The 23,877-nt window shown below is 41.1% G+C and overlaps 2 protein-coding genes across 13 annotated transcripts in view; one reads left to right on the top strand and one right to left on the bottom strand.

The window, feature by feature from the left end:
• The first annotated feature begins 3,512 nt into the window (after positions 1–3,512).
• On the top strand, positions 3,513–12,174 carry LOC134532781 (uncharacterized). The gene is made up of 4 exons (XM_063369633.1): positions 3,513–3,745; positions 7,210–7,397; positions 8,960–9,221; positions 11,711–12,174. Exons 1-4 carry the CDS (start codon positions 3,740–3,742, stop codon positions 11,834–11,836), a joined length of 582 nt encoding a protein of 193 aa, XP_063225703.1. The 5' UTR covers positions 3,513–3,739; the 3' UTR covers positions 11,837–12,174.
• Positions 12,170–23,877, bottom strand: part of LOC134532778 (C2 domain-containing protein 3) — a 23,958-nt gene continuing 12,250 nt past the window's right edge. For 6 of the 12 annotated variants that reach the window (XM_063369618.1, XM_063369619.1, XM_063369620.1 and 3 more), the window contains exons 9-15: positions 20,182–20,334; positions 19,101–19,277; positions 17,395–18,633; positions 16,266–16,445; positions 15,536–15,651; positions 14,518–15,064; positions 12,170–12,606 (exon numbers count right to left, since the gene is read on the bottom strand). In XM_063369618.1, coding sequence (XP_063225688.1) covers positions 12,580–12,606; positions 14,518–15,064; positions 15,536–15,651; positions 16,266–16,445; positions 17,395–18,633; positions 19,101–19,277; positions 20,182–20,334 — 2,439 coding nt within the window. In that variant the 3' untranslated portion in view covers positions 12,170–12,579. The remainder of the gene's footprint in view (positions 12,607–14,517; positions 15,065–15,535; positions 15,652–16,265; positions 16,446–17,394; positions 18,634–19,100; positions 19,278–20,181; positions 20,335–23,877) is intronic. The other 6 variants (XM_063369625.1, XM_063369626.1, XM_063369622.1 and 3 more) reach the window with 1 other exon arrangement.

Genomic DNA, 23,877 nt, shown 5'->3' with positions numbered 1-23,877 from the left:
TGCTTTGCCTTCCTGCGCTGCGCTGCTTTCGTTGCTGTCTGGTTTTCCAGCGCCGACGGGGCTGTCGTCTTCGACGACGACCTGAACCACGAGCTGGAACTCGACTGGGTGCTTTGGCTGGTTCTCAACCTCTTTAGGCTGATCAACAACCTCTTTGGACTGGTCGATAACCTCCTTGGACTGGTTGACAACCTCTTTGGACTGGTCGATAAGTGGCCGTCGTAAACGGACAGCACTAATCGATATTTCGTCTTGGTTCTCTTAGGGCCGATATTATGACCTCCGGCTAAATCCTCAGGTTAGCTAGCCTCCAGATAAGGCTAGCCTCCGGTTAACGAACGAGGGGTGTATTATGACCCATACTTAGCTTGCGGTTGGCTAACCGGAACCTGACGAAGCGTGTGGTGTAATAATGGTTGTGTTGGTAATGAAATAAAACAGAATTTGGTAACTTTTGTTGCAAGACCGTTTTTTTTTTCTGGTAGAATGTTAGTCAGCTGTTTGTTTGTATTGTGATTCGGAATGTTTACAGCTGCAGTAAAGAAATATGCCGCGAACTTTATCTTGCAACAGATATAATTAAATTAACCAAAAACTACTTTGACGTCAAACCTGCTTTGTATTAAACCATAAAATTACAATTTACGATTCAAAACCGTGTGTTTTCAACTTTACTCTTGTATTGAAACTCATGATTTTGTTAGGTTATATATTAAGCCAAAACTAACGAAGTAATTCTATACCAACAAATAAATAGGGATGACATTTTTGCTAGAGAACACATTTCTTTCATAAATTTATTTCATAATAAAATAATATAGACCCCGTTTCGGGAAAATACTTGTCGATTTTCATTTCACTGGTGTAGGTTTCATTTTTGTACTAATAGTTTCGTATCACGTATCCAAATTAATCCGATCCTGATGGAATTATTTTGTGGTATAGGATGCTTGCTGTTTTAATTTAGTAGGTCGAGAGATCCTAGATATATTCACTGGGGAAATAATTATGATTGTAAAATGTATACGAAAGAAATATATTTTTACAAGACCTGACATAATTTGTTTGCATCGTGATATGTTAGGTATGTTGTGTTATGTACAGGATTTTTCAACATTCTAAATTAAAACAGCAAGTATAATGTAAAACAAGACCAACATATAAAGGGTCATGCCGATAGGATTAAGGGATAAACTTGGATACGGTAAACAGAATAATTCCAGTGCTGTTTTCGTTTTGCACTTGCGTGGCAGGTAGATAATAAGTACCTAATGGTTTGTAAAATAGGGAAGGGATAATTGGGTAACATTTATTTTCACATTCAATTGTATTCATTGAATTAGAACCACGTCTGAAGTCGTATGAAGTGCATTTCATTCCCGGCATATGTCCACTGTATTACGAATAAAAATTCACAGATACAACTTCCACGAAAACACGCATTTTATAGGTAATAATAACCCTCGTTTTGCAATTTTAAAATTCACTTATTTACACATATTCTTAAGCAGGAACATTTAAGTTTATATACATAGCATACGTTTATGTACTTCGTGATCAATTAAAGTCAAATAATAATAAACGACTCGACGAGAATAGAAAAGCGTGACTACACTTTCATGTCATGTAATTTTTAATAAAACTTTGACGAATACGGCGAAGCATTTTACATTTAGTAATAAATTATTCCATCGCATCCTGCAAATATTCAATAGAATTCCTCAAATAGTCATCATCACTATCAACAACTAACCTCGCCTGATACATCGCCATTTTATTTTCTGTCGCTTAGCCTCCGGTTAAGCAGCTAGCGGCCGGTTCATCCACCCGCTAGGTTAGCCGGGACTTTAACTGGAAGGTAGACGTTAACAGGGAGTCATAAAACCGAAATAAGAGCTAGCCTGCGGTTAAATTTTAGCCGGAACTTTAGCTTGAGGTCATAAAACCGGCCCTTAGCTTAGAAAACCTAATATTTTATTGTTTTAATGAGCGACATATCAAAACAAATCAAAAAGTACAAGATGCAGGTTACATATAAAAGGTTAATTAAAAACTGTAAACCAAATGGTTTCTTGCTTTCAGTACATGCTAGAACTGACATACATATTTGCCATTCAATTAATAAAGAAACATTAAGTAAGGAATTGTAAGAAAACGCCTTTCATAAATATGAAATATGTTTTCAAATGAATTTATTTAAATCTAGCCATGTGCCCGATGGGAAAGTATTTGATGCTCGTTTTAGATGAATCACCAAAAATGCTTATACAATTGACTTTTTTAAATAAACAGAAACATAATCACATATTTCCATGTTTATAACTTCAAAAATGACAACGTTTCATAGAAACGTGCATCCAATATTTAATCCCCTTAGGGAATAATTTTCAAAAATACTTTCTTAGTGATCACTTACGTTATATAAGCAACGCCTATGCAAAATGCCATGCGTGTAGACCGTTGTCTGACAGTCAGTAAGTGTTGTTAAGATAATGTGAGAAAAAAAAAACCACGAAACATTATAAATAAAGTAATTTATGATACTACCAGCTTGTCTGGTCTGAGCGGTGGAGAGCGAAGCGGGTGGCCTAACCACCTTGCAAGCACAGGGGACAGTCATGTAGACGCGTGTTACACAATAGCGCGTTGCGATTCGGTGCTATGAGCTTCATTCAGCCAATCAGAACTTTGACACATGCGGCTAGCGTTGGGGGTCGTCCATTAATCACGTGATGTTTTTTTAGCAAATTTTTAACCCCCCCTCCCCCCTAGTGATTTGTGGTGAGGTTTCAGACTAACCCCCCCCCCCCCCCCAATAAATCACGTGTATTTTTTGGTACAAAATATTTTTAAAAATTTCATAATATTATCTTTAAATATAGGTATAATCTAATTTAATTCCGGAAAATTAAGCACAGTGATAAAAATGTCCAGACACACATTAAGGTTGCAGGTTTATTCTCACTGGTATAAAAATAATAAAGGAAAGGCTTATATGTGATTTACGCATGTATTCGGCGCCAAAATCACAGTCTTACTGGCGACCCTTTGCTGGCGACTGGCAAGCCGAGCCGGGTGGTTCATGTAGCGGCGGGCAGGGATAATTGTTGCCTGGCTACGGTGATTCAAGGTCACGCGTCGCTTTTCGGTTTAGTAGAAATCGCGCGAAAAAATAAATACACGTGATATCTCTCTACACCCCCCTCCCCCCTTGTGATATTTCGTGATTTTTCACGGACCCCCCCCCCCCCCCCTTTCGAGCCACAAGTGATTAATGGACGATCCCTTGAGAGCAACACTAATGTCAGTTGTAGCGTTCATCACCGATCGCATGCTAATGGTATTAAGAAGATTAGCTGCATTTTTATTCTTCACATAAAAGAGCACACGAATAGTTGGTGTAAGTTACCAAATGTATGTTTGTTCTATGCACGTGACGTTAAATTTAAATTATTGTTTTTTGGGGGACTACGAAAAACGCAATAAATGCTGAGAAAAAAGGTTAACCTTTTATGATATAGTCTCTGACGTAAATAAAAACAGTGAATGTGATCAAGTAGAAAAATTATCATGCAACTAACTATTTTAAAAATTCTTTTAAGATATTATTTTACCATTATAATTGTGGAAATAAGTAAATAATATGATCATAGCTTTCTCATAAAATAAATCCTACATAAATTTCACAGTCTATGTTTCCGTGAGCGTATGTGATTACTTAAAACAAGTCAAGGATTTCATGAGTGTGAGTATGCTCGCTCAGTAAGTATGCTCAGCCAGAACTAGCTAGTTTATGTGTGACATCAATGCGTTTCCTTTATATTTAGAACTGCGCTGGTCAGTGTTTGTAATCTGTTGCTTATTTTTGGTGACAATATGAGATTGTATAAACCTACTCATTCAGGGCACACATTGATACTCAAAGATGTTTAATTATTTGAACTGCAAAGATTTTATGGTGTTATAAAAATATCTTGTAATTATATATATATATATATATATATATATATATATACACATATATATATGTGTGTGTATATATATATATACACACATATATATACAGAATAGTTGACCTGGGCCCGCTCTCAGCAACAGGCACGCTATGTAGTAACGTCGTGGGCTCTTATATTTCATCTCTATCATCTAAATTATAATTTTTTGGGGGCCTTCAGGCCCGTCTACAATAGCAATGTCCTAAACTGTGCCCGAAGGACACTCGTCGCTGATTGGTCCACGTGACCCTCTGACGTCATGCGTCAAGTGGGCGAAGGTCCGAAGACATTCGTCAATTTGAACTTTTTGTCCCAACCTGTGTACTTCGGACACAGAAAAAGAACAGAACACTCACGATATTTGAATTTCCGGTTCCCGTTTGAAAACGTGGTGTTTGTTTTTGTTATTGAAGGAAATGGAAGGAAATTGTAAGTCAAGAAGAGCCACTTTGCCTTACTGAATAAATATATAATATTGAACTCCCACAACTTTCATAAGTTCAATCTCAAACAACAAAGCATAAAAACAATAAACAAAAACATTTGATTTGGCACATTTACTGCGCTCTGGTAACAACTTTAGAAATCAATACATTCGGACATCGGACATCGCAACTGTGGGCAGGGCAGTTTTCGGTGAGACAATGTGACGTCACTCACATTCGGATGACATGGACCACGCACAAGTTCGGACTATTGTAGACGGGCTCTTCTAGTCTTGATTGTAAATTTAAAATTTTACATTTGCTAGTATTTGCCTAACGTTTTATATCATAAAATGCACGGCTTTAATCAACCTAGCATACCAGGTTTTTTCTATAATTTTTATGGTATATATGTGCTGCAGCACTTTGTAATGTTTACCTTTAGTAGCCCAAATTCCAATACATGCTGGTGATGTTATTTGTGAATCAATTTACCACACAGTAATTAAATGTTGGTCTAACATGTTTTAAGTCTTTCCTTTCAGATGCCTTACATAGATTATTTTTATTTCATTCTGCGCATATTGTGGTTTTGGCAATTGCGACTGTCACTTCTCACTCGGGTCGACATTAGAGCCCTTTACCGTTTCATCTTTATACAAAAATTAATTAAAAAATATAACTGATTTTCGATACTTTATAAAATTATCTAAGAGTTTAATATATATCAGGAACAAATGTTATTTTCATTCCTACACACATTTATTATTTTATTTACTTTTCAGTTATTTCGTTTTCCGTTTGAAAACAAATCAAACCTAATGGTGCCCAATACAAAATTACATAACATAAAACTAAAACATGTTTGAAAATAAATATTTTTCACACGTATTTACAGTTTGTTTTTACTCATCATGCGTCTCATAGGCTCAGAGCAATCCCAAGCAGACCCTCGTCCGACTGAAAGGGATTTCATCATCGCCAGCGTGGGCCTAGGGGCCCGAGTGCCGCGACTTGGCATCGAACCCTGAGGCCCGTGTAGGAGTCCCAGGTCGCCTGTTTGCGACCCATAACCTCCTGGTTTGTCCTATAATAGTTTTGTTTTGGCTTTTTTGTTTATTGATTTCTAAAAATGCTGCGAAGCTGTGATGAATGCAATTGGCCTTGAATATTTAAATTTAATTTCGTGTGGTGACTTTACTTTAATCTCGTGGTGTTTTCCAGCCCTCCCTTTAAGTTTAAAGGGGGGAAGGGCGGGGGGGGGGTGAACATTAGGTTAAGCTGAGCAGTTGGCCTTAGCTGCTAAGGTTGTCTTGATTTTATTATTATTTATTGTTGTAGTGTTGATTTGATTTTTGCTTGTGGGCAGAGGCTGGACTAATTTACTGTATTTTCTACGTGTTGTCTGTGTGGCGAGGTTCCTAAGACCGTGGGCCGCGGACCCCCTCCCTTTAACGGGAGGAAGGGCTAGGCCGGCGGAGGGGACGAGTCCCCTCTGCCCACGGCTGGCTCGCTGTGTACCTAGCGCGGCTCAGCACCGCAGTTAACATTCCTGCCAACTGCAGCACCGCGAGGAATAGACTGCAGCTCGGTGCGGCCCCAGGCCCTGGTGAGCTGCGGTTTGCTGCCCTGGATGACGAGTCCGGCCTCCAGGAGTCGAGTGGCTTCTTCAGGTGTAGCAAAAGCCACTCGGTGAAGGCCGGTGGGGCGCCCTGTTGCCTGGCTGCGGATGCGCCAGCACTTGGTCGGCTTGTGGCCGGCCTCGCGCAGCGCAGACTCCACTTCTTCAGTCGGCTCCCCGGTCCCTCCGTCGCCCCGGAGGACGACAAATTGCCAGGGCACTCTTTCAGTTGCGGAGACTGCTGGCGTCGATCTTCAGCAGGCTATAGTCGTGGTTCCCGCGCAGCTGTGGCCGCCTCCCTCTTCTTTTGGCAGGGGCGGCCCGCGTCACTGGGCGGGCTCTGGGCTTCTGCAGCCGTTGTGATGCTGTGCTGTCCTTGGGAACAGTGCTGGTACCTTTCACAGCCGTGAAAACGGCGGTTTGGGTGCCGAAGTGTTTCCACTCGGCTGCGGGGCGGGCGCCTGACACGAGGTGTGTCGGAGCCTCGCTGGTTGGTCCGTCTGCGTGCTGCAGTCCTGCAGCTCTGGAGCGGACTGGCTGGCCTGCGTGGTCTCGCTGGAGAGAGACGACTGCGCAGCGCTGTGGTTGCACTTCAGCCGGACTTTCTCTTCGCAAGCCACCACAGTGCTGTGCATTTCCCAGGGGATGTACTAGTCTTCTGGATCCGCCGGGATGCGGACAACCGCGAGGAGTCTCCCCATGCGGTACCTGGAGTCATCAACCTCGTAGAGCTTCCTCAAGAAGCCAGACTCTCTGACTTAGATCAGTGCTTCGGTGAAGCCTGGGGAAGTGGGTAAAGGGACCACCACAACTTCGTGCTGATATTCTTCCTCTGGGTGATCGAGCTACTCGTCGATCAGCTGTCTCAGTTGTTTCGGGCCCCAGGTCGTCGTCCCACGAGAGCCCGATGCAGAATGCCAGCGAGCCTAAGTGCTCTGGCACGTCGCCCTCGTATCTCTTCGCAAGGAGGTCGACAGGCGAACTGCATCTCATGTATAGTTCGGCGACAAATCTGCTCCTAAGTCTGCCTCTAGACTTGGGGGTGCTTGTAGCCGCGGTGATTTTCCCCTCTTCCTTCGGTGCGGGTACTGGTGAAGAGAGAGATCGGCCGACCGGGCTGACTGCTGGAGCGCGACGACGGTTCATGGCGGCAGATGGCGTGTTGCAGGCCAACTGCAGGAAGGGAGAGGGCGGACTGGCCAGGAGGGCCGCGAGGTTCCAGGACGCCCCGTGCTCCGCCCCGCCATGCACGGCCTACCACGTGGCCCGGTTCCCCGGCGCGGTCGCCCCCAGCCGGCACCCTTTCAACTCCTCGCGGCCGCGCAGCACCGTGGCGGCGCGGAGCAGCACCCCCGGGTGAGCTGGGAGCCGTCACTCGGTGGACAGAGGCCAGCAGTGCAACACTCAGGGCCGCGAGGGAAACTAACAACTAAGTGCCCGTATCTGTCTGACCCCTCCCAGGCACGTGATCAGGGGTATGGACTCATCCCTTTCAGGATTTAAAAAAAAAAACAACAGACAGAATGAGATAATCATAGCAGTTTAGCTTTTATATTTGTTTATAAGAATCGTTGTAATACTTAGTGGGGTACAATAATGAATTTCCTCACCATTACAGCAACAAGTATTTAATAATATTAATATTTGTCATTGTAATATTTGATTTAAGAAATAATAAAATAATTTACTTGAGCACAAAGTATTAAATTCAATTAAATAAAAAACCAAACATTAAATTTTCTATTCTGATTCTGAAACATATATTTCTTAAATTCCTAGTTGTAAAGGTTGGAGTTACATCATCTTCTGTATGATTTAAGTGTGACAATTATCTTTTAAATTAAATTATAAAGCAAACTTATTCATAAAATATGATATAATGGATTCTGTAAACCCCCCACCTCCTTCTTAAAAATCATGACTTCGGCCTTGCCCCTCCCCTTTACTTAATGTAGGCCTACAAATATTTAAAACCCAAATTTAAAATTGAATCTAAATACTAAACAGTGTAGCCATAACTGAAATTTGATCTGCCGCACTGCATAACTTATAACGTATTTGGTATTTGTATAATGTGTAATATATAACTTTTAATATATTTTATTGGCAATAGACTTGCAATTTTTGTCCACTGCACACCTCCCCCCGGACGTGGTTCGGGAAATAGCGCGGTAGAGGGCTGGCCCTTCGTGACAAGTGTCCTCCATCATAGACTCTTGTGCGGTCGCTATGAAGTGTGCATTAAGAAGCTGTAAGATGCTGAAAAATTCAAGCGCTTTCATTGGTAGGCATGCTTTTCATTAACACACTGTCCTTGTTGCCAGTTTCCACATCTCTATCCCACATTTCACAAATGCAGTAGTGGGGAATAATACATCTTTTCGATTCACGGCAACAACGCTATTCTTCCACTTATCCTACTCCTTGGCGTAGGCCTAACATCCCAGGTTCACCCCTTCTACAAGCTGGCCCATTCTTTCCATTAGAAGAATCATTGCACAACTTGCTTCTGCAGGTAGGTTTGAGCCCCCTTAAATGCAGAACACGCGGTAAAGGTTCTCACGTAAGCACCCGGCACCGGGGGGGGGGGGGGGGGGGGGAAGGGTTTAGGGGTTCAAACACCCCCCCCCCCCCTTAGCCACAAATATTTAATTAAATCAAATTTCATATTAAAAATTAATAAAAATTTTACCATTACAATATTTAAATTTAAGTACTGAAAACAGCTAAAATACCACTATTTTACACCTTAAAATCCTAATTTTCCCGGGGGAGGACCCCCCAGACCCGCCGCTTTAATACGGGGGGGGGGGGGGGGGGAAATGCTTCTTAACACCCCCCATACACAAATCCTGGCTACGCCACTGCCCGGCACTGCGCGAGAAGGAACTTGGCAGCACGGCGATGGATGCGGACAGGCCCGGGACGTACCACCCCGACGCGAGGAGGACCACTCAGACGCAGTTTGAGCACAGCTTCGGCGGACGCAAGGTGCTGCGGCCGGTGGTGGAGACACGCTGCCTGCTGGGGAGGAAGGCCAAGTGCGCGCAGTGCGGCTGCGAGCCCACGGGGGACTACTGGGAGCACCGCGGCGGCACGGCTCTGTGCCGGCCCTGCATGGCCGGCAAGCAGGCGGCGGCCAGCGACCGGAGGGAAGCCCTCGCGCTCAGCCAGTACAAGGTGGGCTTCGCGCTGCAACGCTTGTCAGGCTACCGTCTTTACGGGTCCATCTAGTGCAGTTGCACCTGTCGGCTCAGGAGGCAAATATATGACTTCTGTGCAGGTACCTATGGTGCTTTTCCAAAACTTACACTAAGACTGTCCATTAAGAATCCCTTCTGGCACAGCCTACAGTCAAATGTAGATTTAAAAGTACATACCTATATCTAATGGAATTGTTTTGAAAATTTCTACAAACTCTTGGAACATTTTAAGGCCTTAACGTGCATAACATCATGTACGTGTGTGTGTGTATAAATATATGGAAACTTTTGAGCTGACGATGGTTTTGGGGTCTACAGACGCTGAAATGATAAAACTACATGAAATTTTTCCGGATGTCGCACCAATGGCAAACGACAATAGGTAGAATTTCTTTGAAATCTACCTAAAATGTGCAGGTCCCTATGGTGCTTTTTTCAAAATTTATGCCAAGACTGTTTAATAAGAAAAGCTACCTGTTCTGGAAATAATTTTAGTAAATGTCAACAAAATGTGTTAATAGAACTACCATTCGGGCATTCTCATTTTTTGTTTAAAACACGTTTCATAAAATACTCCATTTAAATATCACAAAGTCATCTTTAAATGTGTAAGTTCTTCTGAAGCTCTGCACACTGTCTGGTAAAGCTCTTCCATCTTACACGCAGCGGCGCAACAACGGGGGGGGGGGGGGGGGGGGGGGTAAGAGAGGATATTTGCCGCCGCCCCCCCCCCCCTTCTCTGAAACCTTGAAGTGGGGGCAAACGGGGGCAAAGAAAGTGCTGTGTAATCAATTTTTAGATAATAAAACTGCTTAAATAGCACCATTTACAACCTTGAAATACAAATTTTCCTTGGGGAGGACCCCTAGGACCAATAGGGGGTATCGATGATTCTTTATAAAAAAATTTAGTTGTTGCGCTCCTGCTTACACGTAATGGCACACTAAAGAAACTTGTAAGGTGAAAGTTGGCAATGTCTCACATGTGCTACGCCTGGTTGCCTCAGCACTGTCGACTTATGCAGAACAGCAGAGATCACTACCTGTATCACAGCAAGGATAAACCAGCACTGCTATTTAATTTCTCTGTTGGCCAACTGATTCTGCAGCAGGTTGTTCACTTTCCAGAACAAAGGCTAATGTTATAAACTGAGACAGTGTCATGAAAAAATGTAAGACTTTCTTATTGTTTTAATTTTAAAGTATGTTGTACATGTACCTTCAATACATACAATTACTCAAATTGTGTCATATTTAATATTTTATGTTACAAAATAACAAACAATGCCATTGGATCTACTAAATCTATGAAACTTTATTAGCAGGGAAAAAAAAAAGAATTATTAACTTAATGGTTTAAGTTTCTTGCTTGAGCTGACAGTTTTAAATAAAAATTTAATATTTTACCACTTTTTTTTAATAAAATTATATTAATACAATTTAAAAAGTTAATATCTTTATTCTTATAAATCCTAGTGATGATTCTGTAGGCTTTTAGCCATGCCTGATTGATGGCAGAACTTCTTTACATACTAAATTGTTAATTTTTTGAACAGAAATTTTTTTTAATATGTAGTAAATTTTTAATTATTTTGTGTGTGTATATATATATATATACACACATACATACACACACACACACATACACACACACACACACAGACAAACACACACACACACCATATAATTTAACACTAAATGTACAAACTTACGTAATTCTAGTAAATTTTGTATCACTACATGTTTTGCTTTGCATTTAGGTATTATCCTGTGTTCTGACTTTCATTTCAGCATTCTTCTGTTTTATTCCGTTTCACCGTATAAGCTGCCTCTATTTATTTGTAAAGTATGAAAAATAAATTCTGCAATTCAAATTCAATTCCTTCAAAAGGTGTCCACGAAAAAATTTCTAGGAAGCAAATCGGGAAAGGGTCAGAAAAAAAATGTGTTAATGAAATGGGTGAGAAAAAAAGAACCTTGGGAACAAATGTGAAACAGGAAGGCACTCGAAAACATGCAGTGCACATAATCAGCACATGCGACATTCTATACAGTTTCACTCCACCAAATAAATCGCGGACATTTTCGAGGTTTCCTCGACTTCTCTGGACAAAAGGGGACAAACCTCGATACAAGATTATGATTATGCCTTGCAAAAGGGTTCCCCCCCCCCCTTTTATTTCGTAACCCAGCGCTCTTAGACGATAGGCCCTACCGCCCTGGGGCCCCCATGGACATGGATGCGGATACGCCGCATACGCAACCGGGAAGGGCGTTAGAGCTTTTGGCTATACACAGAGGCTGGGGCTACCCATCCCAGATTATGTACCACCTCCGGCCCCCTACCCCACTCAGCTCACCAGAAAGTTGGATGCTCCCTTAGCCCTCCGGAGTTGTCATCACTTCTGGCGCCTACTCGGTACAGGAGGAAGCTGACGGTGCGTGTTGTGAGTGTGTGTGTGCGCAGAAAGTACGCAGCTGCTGGATGGTGCACCGCCATGAAGGCACGGTGGCCGCCATCGTGCTGATGGACCCTCGCAGCTTGCGCAGATTGCAGGAGAAGGAAGCGTACTTCCAGCAGTACTTCGCGTGACACTGCACTCCCGCATACGACGAACACCTGTCCGATGTCACCCGTCCCGAGACTGCATCACTGTGCCGGCTCTACCGATCTCACACACACATGCGGAAGGGCAAAAAAATTTGCATACTCGTATACTTAGAATTTAAATCAACAGATTGATACTGTTTCAAGCTGAAAACGAACCAACCGTTTGTAAGGTATTGAGATGATGCATTAAAGCATTACTTATCACTTTATAATACATGTTAGATGTTACTAATGTATAAATAGTAAGTTATAAAATAACATATTTTATAAAAAAAATTGTAATATGAGAATACATTTTGAAAAAAAAATTTACAATGAAAGCTGTTATGTTTTTATTCCTTGCATTCAGCAATATTATATAAGAATATCAGAAAACAGGAATAACTCATTTAAATTTTCTGCAAAACAAATAACTACACATCAACTTTTTTAAAGTAATTAATAAGTTTAAGCTTAGCAATTAAGTTCTTGGAAAGAAATATATTTCACATAATCTGCTAACGACCTGGCGATCAACGAAAGTTATGAAACAGCCAATCAAAAATAAAAAAATACATGCCACACAGTTTGAAAATATATTTATAAAATGCTAGTCAATAGTGTTCACTGTTCAAACACTGTTCAAATACAAGCACTCGGCAAGAATTGCATGTGGGCTAATTCATCCATCACTCGTCCAGTACTAGCGATGTTGGAGTTCAACAGGTCCAAGTTCTTGCGGAACGTCATGTCTTGCCTGTTTTATTTGTTTCCTGTGAATCAAGAAACAATCATGAGACACACAAAATCAATAACAAAAAAAAAAAAAAAAAATTTGAACTAGTCATTCAGTACTTGCCAGTGATATGTAACATCTAACCTATCGTATCACAAACTATGTTTTAACACAACTATTTAGGTAATTTATATATTACACATTTATTAGTACTAGAAAATGCACATGACATTGCGTTGCTCTTTATAAGCCTAATGTTAGTGGAACGAACGGAAAACAGCTGTCTCTTCTTTCTATTCTCCCTCTCTTTTCCAACGCCATGGAAATGTTTGCATTTCCTGACACACTACAGCATATGCAACAAATATAGGCTGCACCGAAAAATGGAAAAGGGCGCATTTGTCCACACTTTCTGTGACATTTCCATTACATTCGCAAAATTACTCCCAGCAAATGCAGTATACCAAGGGCTAAGATATTACACATCAAAAACAACCACTAAACATTTTAAAAATCTGATTTAAAAAAATGTTTTTTCAGATTTATTTTTGCACAAGTTCACAAACTGGACCACCTTACCAATTACTGTAAAACCCACATGAGCATCATTTCAGAGATGACACATTAGAACATTATAAATTTTTTATTTTTTATTCGTTAGCACAAAATCATTTTCGTTATTCAATATAAAACATTATGTACTGCCAATTTTGCACAATAATAATTTAAAACTGAGAATTTATGTAAAAATTTGACATAATGAATTTAAACAATTTTCACACAACAATATCAAAAACCTTTGCTGACCTAGCCATAGGCTGGAAGCAGTTGATAATATGATTATAAAAATCCTGTATTAATAATCCTCTTACAATGTACAATTGTTCCATTCTTGCCAACCCAGTTGTGATCTCATAAGCAAGATTAAATTTCACAATTAACACCTTTTTGCCTATAACATTCCAAGCCCTTTTAAAAATAAAGATTTCAATATACATACTCGTATATAATAGCGCAGTAAATCATAAAATTGTAAAATGAGAGGAAATTGAAATACTAAGTGGAGAAACATGTGCAGTTGTGGGCACTCAACTTGACACACAGCACAGATTGCCAGTATCCACAATAACACAGTCCTTCACGCTGCTGTGTGACCTTGAACTACTGAGGCTCGCCTGCTGCACCTAGGAAGGCAGCGCTGCATTTGTACTCCTCCTCCTGGCCAGATATGCAATAAAAAATGGCATGGAAGCTGTGATTAACAGTTGGCGCCTAACCACCGACTCACCTTGAAACTTGATACCTCGGCTTGTTCATCCTATACCTGCCGGAACTGCCTGCACTTCAAGACACTGCCGCAGACACTGCCCATCAGTGATTTTAACACCATCACCAGTTTACGGCCGCATTTTCTCTAAAGGTAAGGATCCTCGACTGTCCGTTTCCGGACATGTCGTGAATGTCAATGGACATGTCTGTCTACAGATGCCCCCTTGCAGCATTGAACTGCCGACAGGGCAGGAGGACTATGAAATAGTCGCAGGCAGTTCCGCCTCCCGTCCAGTAACATATCTTTAATCAGGGGCAGCTGACAGTGTGTGCCGGATCCAGTGATTCGTGTTGGGCACAATAAATGGCCTTGCACAGGAAATTGTCTCCACGAGTCATTTACCGACTGGAACCTTGTGCATGCTCTGGCTGAAAACCCCGTCACACATTAATATCCACAACGTCGTAACACCCGTGTATCTCGCGTCACCTGTGCCTCCTATCATTCGGGCCGTGCTTCCTGCAATTTAGCTGCCTTGCGGCGAAGAGGCCACCGAGACCCTGTGATGAGCGTCTCTACCCCATGTCAGCCCCTTCTCGAGCTTTACAGTAGAGAGGCCAGCATCGGGAAATGCAATACAGTTACAAAAAAAATAAATTAATAAATTTGAAAACTTGCCTCCAAGCCAGACAGCTGACTAGCAGAAGTACTGTTCTCACACATGCTGACACCGTCAGGAGCTTGCCTCGGCGCCTCGCACAAGTCACCAGAGCCGTTCCACAGCATCTGCAGCCTCTCCGCGACGGTCTGCGGCCGGGAGGAGCCCCCTGCGGACGTGCCGGGCTCGTCGGCTCCCGCGGTGGGTCCGGACCGGCTGCGGCGAGACTCTGCGTCTCGCGGCGACTTCGACTGTTCCACGCACGAGCTGATGAGCGGCTGGAACAGCAGCGGGTTGAACACGTTCTCCAGCTCCAGGTCTCGCACCGTCTGCCCCATCAACCAGTCCGTCAAGGCGTCCGAGTCTTCGTCGAACATCGATGTCTGGATGCCCTTGTCTTCCAGCATGCTTTCCTGACAGGACGTGGAAGCAGCCACCATCTCCGGCCCGACGACCAGTGTCGACGCATCGGTGGAAGGTGCACACAACATCCTCTCATCGCTCAACACAGTGCCCAGCCTCTGACGCAGTCTTGCGGTGATATCATCGAGTTCATTCAGTTTCTCTCTGGAACAAACGTTTCCTCCAGCAATTACAGTCATGCTAAGAACTTAGCTACCGATGTGTATGTAATAGTATGTAAATTATGGATAAAAATTGAATCATAAAAAATACCCCCAGGTGAAATATTTTATTAAGATTTATTTTTACTATTCCAAATCCTGAATATAAATTTGGTGACAAATGAATAAGGCAAAGTCATAACAATGGTTGTAGGGAAAGCAAAAAAAATTGTTTTTGAAGCATTTTTTGTTACACAGTTACCCACCATGACTTAAACCAACAAGACCTCCAAGATAATATTGTACTCCCAAATATTTCCACAAGACTCGGTGCTCACAATTTAAATCAAGCCGGAGCTACTCTCAACGCTCACCGCATGAGCGTAAAGCAAGCATTAGCGAGTATGGCCGGAGAGGCAGAAGGCAGGCAAAAGGACATGTCGCCTTCGCCTAGAAAGAGATAAAGATAACTTACTTGAGGTTGCTGTATAAATCAGCCTCCAAATGGTCGTGATCTTCCTGGACATGTGGCTCTACCTCCGCTGCACTGTTGCTGAACCTCGACAGGTCCTCCAAGGGCTCCACTGTCACCTGTTTCAACACAACACGAGAGTGACAAGTCCGCCTACTGCAGGAACAAAACATGCTGGCTTGATCCGAAAATAAGTAGGCCGAATCTCCCCTCCATCACTTGAAAACGTGGCTACATATTGTCCATTAAGTAACTTATTTTCCTAAAACTTCAAAAGTATTAGTTTAATTGAGAATGTTTAAGTATAACTCATGAAAAAAAATTTGTATTCCTTGATACGTACAAAAATAACTTACACACCTTACTAAAACATTGAAGGCATTCAACAGCTCCTTCCTAAATCATAAAAACTGCTATTAATTTTATAATTTCCAAACAAAATTGTATCTTTTTGCTGGTAGTATATCAATATTCAACTGGATTTTTTTTTCCAGTGTGTCATTACAGTGAGACAAAATTTTAAATTTGTGAATTTGAAAAGAATTAAAATTTATGTTGATACCATTACAGTGAAATCTCATTACAACATAGAGTAAGAGTACTTTATAATAAACTGTTATTAAATTAAAAAACATCTTGTAAGGATCAGAAAATGAATACTTTAAAGTGATGAACTTTTAATTGAGGTTCCCCCGTGGGGTAATTAGAGAGAAATATGCTCAACATACAGTACCTTGATCTGACCAGAACAGCTCCCTGCATAGTCTACAAGGTTGTACCAGCCTGACACGCAGGTCGACCCGCGTGACAGCATTGTGAGGTTGACGACAGCAAACCCCAGTACCGTGTCTGCCACTGCGTCTGGGTCAGCTGCTGCCATCTGCCACACCCTCACCACCAGGCACTGCCCTTCCTGCAACACCAGCGCCTCCTGACAACATGCTCTGCACTTACCCTGAAACACTGCAACTCCGAATACGATGCGACCCCAAACTTTTTGATTATGAGTTTTGGAAAAAATTCTTTATGGGGTAAAAATCTTAAAAAAATTATTTAAATTAGTACAATTATAACATCTTTACTAACAGCTTGTTTGGTGCTACTTTCTGTCAGTACGGAGATTTGCATGGCCTTCATTTAAACAACAAGCTGCAATTGGAAGGGAAAAAAAAGGCAGCAATTATAAGGAAAGAGTTTTATGCCATGCTGCATTCTAAAGTGTTATCTTGTCTCGTCTGTCACCCCTGCTGACACCCTCCTTCCCCTCACAAGGTTTAGAAAGCCGTAGGCAAGAGCGAACTAAGTGACGTGTGACCAAGTTCACAGGCATATCGTTAAGTTTTTCAACTAAGCGGTGGTTCAGGATGCAGTAATTAGTAATTACTACCGGTCTAAAGTCACATCTTCCAGAGGGAAGATACAAGTTTGTTATTATAATATGACTCTTACTTTTAGGTTTAGCAGTTTTGGTAAAAACTATCGCATTATACTCAGGAAAATACGGGAGGTTCCGCCTTGGTCTCTCATGCCATGCTGAATTTTTAACTTTCATGTATTGCTGTTACTTAAGGGGAATGGTACACCAGCGTCATAGTCAATTAACTGGTACAACTGACAATCAATACAACCAACTATCAGTACAGATTTTCACCAATGTGTTATATTTATTGAATGAGCAGAGTAAACTACTTTCATTATTAAGAACCAACTCTGTAAAACCTACTATGTAAGCAGCTATTTGCATACAGTTGTAAGTCTCAGGCTAGGAAATGCTTTTTTCAACACCACAGTTCCTACGCAGCTACTGAATACCGGTGAGACCAGACGGGCAAGAGTGATACAGAAGTGTCGTCAGGACTCACGTTGTTCAGCAGATGTGCGGCAAGCTGGGAGTCGCAGTGCCAGCCCCATACCGGCCTCTCGCTGGCCTCCAAAGCCGGTGATGTCAGAGGCCGCGCCCCACCGTGTGCCTGGAACGTCACGTACACTTTGGGGCGATCGTTGCCGCTCCACGGAACTCCAAGTCTCAGGTGCACCGCCTGCTCGACTGTCACTCTCGCGGACCAAGTCTCGGCACTCTCTTCTGCCTGCTTTGTCGAAGTGGAATCGGAAACATACACGGCCTGGTTCTCAGTGTCGCAGCCAACGGAAACCATGCCCCCGCAATCTACCTCGCCATTAAAGTCACAAACCGATCCAACTTTCGTGGATCCAGTGGTGTTAGAGTGGCTAGGTGAAAAGCTGTTTAAAGTGTTTTCTACTGCAAAGTTCTCTCTGGTACGTTCGTTCGCTGCGCCTGGATTCGATGCCCAGCTCTGTTGCCCCAAGGCTGCTAGCTTTGCCACCTGTAGAGTATCACCTCCAGCTAGATTCAGCATCATCATATTCCTGTGCAAGTCTGACAGGATTGTATTACCGTGACCTTCAGATCTAACAGAACTTCTCAGAACGCTTGCTGCATCTGTGTCTGGCAAGTCTCCCTTCCTTGTGTCCATGGGCTCCTCTGTGTCACTGGAACACCCCGATGAACACACCATATGTTTCTCCCTAGTTTCCCTGCTCGACAGGTGCTGCAACCTTGCTGAAAGATCTCGGGATGCAGGTACATTGTTCTTGGAAGTATAATCATCACTGTCATCATCAGTAAGTTTCTCAAGCATTCCTTGCGCGGTTTTGCACGAGCACGCACACACATGAACACTTTTGTTTGAATCAAATTTTTTGCCTTTTTTTTGTTTGTGCATTTCCTTACTGCAGCTTTTACTAAAATTCGTACTTTCACGCACGGCATGTTTTTGTTTGTGACCTCCACAGCTACAGGACTCTGGTCTGTTGCTCTGCGGAGGTCGGACGTCTTCGACTAGACACACACCATCGCCACCTGCGGACGGGACATGTTGGGAGTCCCCGGCTGCCTCCTGCGGGGTGGGCAGGTTCCCGGGACCGTCGCCGGCCGGCCCGGGCATGCTCCTCGACCCGGCTACCAGCGACTGCACTTGGTCCTCCGAGCCCAGAGCCAGGAGCACCCTGAGTTCCCCGCGGACGCCGCCACCACCGGGGCACACCACTGGGACCCACTTGTCCGCACTTATCACCGGATTCTGCAACACGATAAGCATACCCCGTCACCTCATTGGCACAAAAAAAATATTTGTACTAAACAAAACACTCATTCTCTGCAAAGTATTATTACATCCCCATTAAATGAAAGAGTAGCACAATAAGATATAAGACTGAATTCATCATGTTTGGATATTATAGTTAATTTATACTGGCATTAGGTCCTAAATCTCTTCTGCAAAAAAAAAAAAGAAAAAAAAAAAGGAGGGTTTGGTTGTTGCTTTAGTGAGCTGCCATATCAACCTTTTCCTGAAGAAGTTTTGGGAAAACATTGAAATCAAAGATGAGGATGTCAGCCAGAAAACTGAGTTACAGGGGTAGGTCTGCTAATGAAATTACCTAGCTGTTAAGTGTGTCTCACACCAAATTAAAATAATCAACATGTCAAGTCTAGCAACAATTATATGCAAATGCAAAGCACAGAGTGAGAGACAGGAACGACCCAGACCTTGGCCCGCAGCAGCTGCGACACCATAATGGGGTCCTTGTAGGCCAGGTAGAAGGGGTGCAAAGAGACCTTGGCGAGGCCCAGGAGAGCGTCCGGGCCGGCTCGCCACGCCTCCAGCACCAGCACGTTGTCCCGACAGCGCTCCAGCAGCTCCGGGGACAGCAGCAGGGGCAGCACCTACGCCAGCACACACCATCACCGCAAGGCAACCAACACGCAATCCTCCATTACAACACTTCAGTCGTCTACACATGGGTTTAGACCAAAACTTATATGTTACCATACACATTATTATATGCATGTATTACACCAATAGTAACCTATCAAGCAAGGTAAAAACCAGAAAAAAAATATAGTTAAATGGCTTTTCTAAATAAAATAACCAAAAATCAAAATCGATTACAAAAATATTAACGATAAAAAAAATAAATATGATATATTTAGGTCACCCTGAACTTGAACCTATACAACCAGCCGATCCACCTGAATGACTAAAAACACAATATTTACGCAAGTCAAAAATTCCTTATAAAAGTCGGGGAGAGCAGGGTCATGCAATGTTACAGCTTGAGAATTTTCTTAACACAGTTTTACTGTAGTTTATTCCTTTATTTGGGGACATACAAACACCAGTTTTTTTTTTTTTTTTTTTTAGCAAAAGTTTCATACTGAGATTTTGTAACAGACAAATAATTTGGCACTTTAGCTTTTGCCCTATTATGCAAAACTATTCCTCTGCAAGAGCAGTTTCATTTGTAACGCCGAGTAGCCTGCTGCCAGCACGAGCAGTTGGAAACGTATGTATGCACGACGACCTTGCCAACAAACAGCAGTTTACAGCAATGCCAGAACATTTTTTTGTTGTCTGTGGGTTTGTTCAAAGTTTGCATTTTGGATTCCCACTGGGTCCAAACAGTTTACTGTGGCTCCATCTACACCGCAGGTAAACGACCAACGATCGGAGGATGAAGTTACAGCCGACATACCAAAGATCGGATGATGTCCCTCATTTCGGCACCGGTCCAGCTCCGGGCCTAAGTGGTCCACAGGCAGCCCCACACGCTCGCACGCACGTCCTCACCTGGTGCAACTGGTAGCGAGGGTTGCATCCGTCCCGGGCCACATCGCTGGTGAGGACGTGGTCCCTCCAGAAAGCACGGCACACAAGGTAAGTGTCGCTGGGGCTCTCCAGTCGACCACACGGGACGTGCAGCAAGACATACAGCAGCTGCTGCTGCCACGACACAAGCACACACACTCAGAGCGCCTACTTCGTGGTTTTTGTAATAATTAGTAATAGTTTCAGCACTATTATAAGGACTATTAAATAAAGCACTATTGAAGTTTTATGATAAAAATATTTACAAAAAGATGACGTATTTTATGGACAAATCGCTCATTCAAATTAGACAATACTTTATACACAGTAAATAAATATTTTATTATTTTGCAATTGAATTTGAATACTGCAAAAGGCTCTAAAACTGGAGGCATACAATGCATACATACTTATTCGCATACATAAAATGTATAAATTATAGAAAGCTCAAATAATTGTGGACAAATTGAAATCTTTAACAGAAAAATTACTAGCTATTATCATTAAAGTATGAAGACAAGGACTTCATTCCTTTTAAAAAATATGATCTACACAACAAGTCTAACGATCATAAAAGAATAACTGTCTGATGTATATGCTCCCAAGAATCAGGGGAGTAAGCAAGTCCCTCCATCAAAAATTGCAACATTGCAACAAGAAAACATGTAAAAAATATCACTACTATACTAAAATATCATTAAATTATTAAAAAATTGGCAAAGTGGGCCACATTTGTAAAACATTATAGAAACAGTTAAAGTATGAGTGTATTTTAAATTAATTTCAAAAGACTTAATTTAATTTCTGAAATTTTGCCCACCAGCATAATCAAATTATAACATACAACTCACCAATAGGGACAAGATTATATATGGTGAATTGCGACAAAACCAAAACAACACTGCACACCGCAAACCATGTCAATAAAGCACATGAAACCGGAAAGCAAGTTAACACAACACTAAAAAAAAATTAATCTGTGATTTGACCAAAATTAACATAAATTAAATAAATTATCATGGTAAATACATTTAATGTAATTTATGTTGCATGAATTTTGTACCAAACTGTATGAATTTAATGAAAAATTATTTTTAAGTGATTCGGTAAGAGATGCACAATTTCGTTTTTTTTAGTGGTGCACCGATGCGGATACCGATGAATCGTAATCGGCGATTATGGGTACTTTCCGATTAATCGTAATCGGCGATTATGGGTACTTTCCGATTAATCGTAATCGGTGATTATCGTAACGATTACTTTGCCGATTATCTACGCCCCGGCGTAATTAAGTAGGTTTTTACCTTGTAATATTTTGTTGCACATTTTAGGACGAAATACGGTAATATTTGTAAATATTACAAGATTCATCTAACTCCGTCATATCATGATTACAGATATTTCGTTAAGTTTAATAAAGCTCATTGCATCGAACAATAAAAAATAGATTTTTCCTACACGTTTATTTACGTTTCGTATTTTGTTTAGTGGCCTTGTACATTACATATAGCCAGAGACGTAAAATAGATGGCACGCAATCAAAATACCACAAGTAGCTGCAGTCGATTCTGACAATCGATCTTTTCGAGTCGTAGTAGCGGTTCAAAATCGTGGTCCCGATACCTTCTAGAGTTTATCACTGCGTTTTACAAACTCGTTATGGGTGTCTTTGGTAACATTATCCGTTATGTTATTTGTATGTGACGTGAAAAGTTAAAAAGTATTTATAATTTTATGTATTCAGTCAACATAAATAAAATCACATGTGCTAGAATTGGTTTTGAGTCATTTTTATATAATTACATATAGTGAGATGGCGAGTAGGGAGAAAAAAAGTGAAGTGTGGAAACATTTTTCTATAAACTCAAGTGAACAAAATAAAGCAACATGTTTACATTGTTAAACTGTAATTTCTCAATGTAACCTTACGTGATAGTCTATAATAATGCTAGTTTTCCGCAACAAAAACTTACCCATTGTAAATTACAATTACCGTATTGGTCCGAATATAAGGCGACCATTTTTACATAAACGAGAGATGCAAAAATTGGAAGTCGCCTTATTTTCGCACCCAAGACGTCAGAACCGCAAACATTAGTTCCAAGCTGAAAGCTACAGTAGAAACATTGTTTAACAAAACGTTCAAAATTTTTTATATTAACTAAAACTTTGTTACCTCACACGGGGAAAAATGATAAATCCACCTAATATTGCAGTAATTGACAATTGTTTGAAGTTGAAAATTAAAATATTTGTTCTTGAGTAAAAACGTGAATGTTGAAGCATCTCAAAATGGCAACCTTTTATTTCACAATTCATATTTGTACTTTGTGTACAATCGCGTGTTAACATTTACGGTAATTTATCTTCAGATTTTTAACGGAAATATTTGTACTAAAATATCACAGTTATTTTCAGAACGATTGTTTACGTTTACAAACATTTCGGATGTAATGTTTGGAAATTCACGGCTGCCAACTGTCTTTCCACAATATTTTTTTGTTGTAAAACGAACATTGCCGAACACGCACGAAGACGCCATATTAACAGGAATTTGGTACGTTGCTTCAAAAGCTATTTTAATAATCCACTCTTTATTTATGTAAAAACCTTTCATAATTATAATAGATTATTCTTTCAAATTCATAGAACAGACTCTCTCTGTCAGAGAGTAATATGGACAAATATACGCGGTCACGTAACCGAAGTTATTCTTGGCCGTATGCTTCATCATGTCAGCTAGCCACTTGTTTTGTTCCGGCAAGATGCATTCTTTGTTTGCTTTTTTTACGTTTAACACACTACTAAATAGTAATACGCCTTGTTCTGTGGTAATATGTAGCTTAAGTCAAACGGAAAGTTAAATGCTGTATTTTAAGAGGGATTAATAGCCATTGTAAAAATTGTGAAAAATGAACAATCACACATCGGTGGAACGGCGGGGAACGAGCCCTAGACAAATAAACAGCTCTGAAGATGACAATTATGCAGCTTCATTAGAGTAAACATACGAAAAAATTTCTAGTGTAATACTTAAAAATGTAAATATTTTCTAATTGCTTTCTTTTGACTTTTAGGGTAGGCCATTCAAACTTATTTTAAATAAGTAATGTGATAAATATAAATTAATTGTTATACATAAATGCAAAAACAATTTATCAACACAAAATGTATGTCTAATGAATTTTCACATTAATTTCTACCAAAAATTATTTTTACATTTGTTTGGCCTCCTGAAACTGCAGGTCGCCTTATATTCGGGGTCGCCTTATATTCGGGCCAATACGGTATTAGACTGTAGTTCAAGTTGTTTACAATAACAAATATAAACATAAGTTAATTTAATTTACACTTTGCAATGACTTAATAGTGTATTTTATATATTGTTATACTGTTATTATAACTGTATCCTCAATTTTACCTAATATTGTTATTAAATTCACATGAAAATAAAAATTTTTGTGTGCATTATTACACTTGAAAAAATTTGTTCATTATAATCGGTAACTGAATCGGGATCTGCCGATTATTGCTCTCATAATCGGTAATCGAATCGGTAATCGGTAAAGTCATATCGGTGCATCACTAGTTTTTTTATCGCAATCCACCGTACGATCTTCTTCCTGTTTATTAGCAATTGCAGTGCAGTCAGAAGCTCAGCAGCTAATGCACAGGGCC

Source organism: Bacillus rossius, chromosome 6, assembly GCF_032445375.1.
Source record: "Bacillus rossius redtenbacheri isolate Brsri chromosome 6, Brsri_v3, whole genome shotgun sequence".
In the NCBI taxonomy this organism is placed as follows: domain Eukaryota; kingdom Metazoa; phylum Arthropoda; class Insecta; order Phasmatodea; family Bacillidae; genus Bacillus; species Bacillus rossius.
This window is presented reverse-complemented; position numbering and strand designations above follow the sequence as displayed.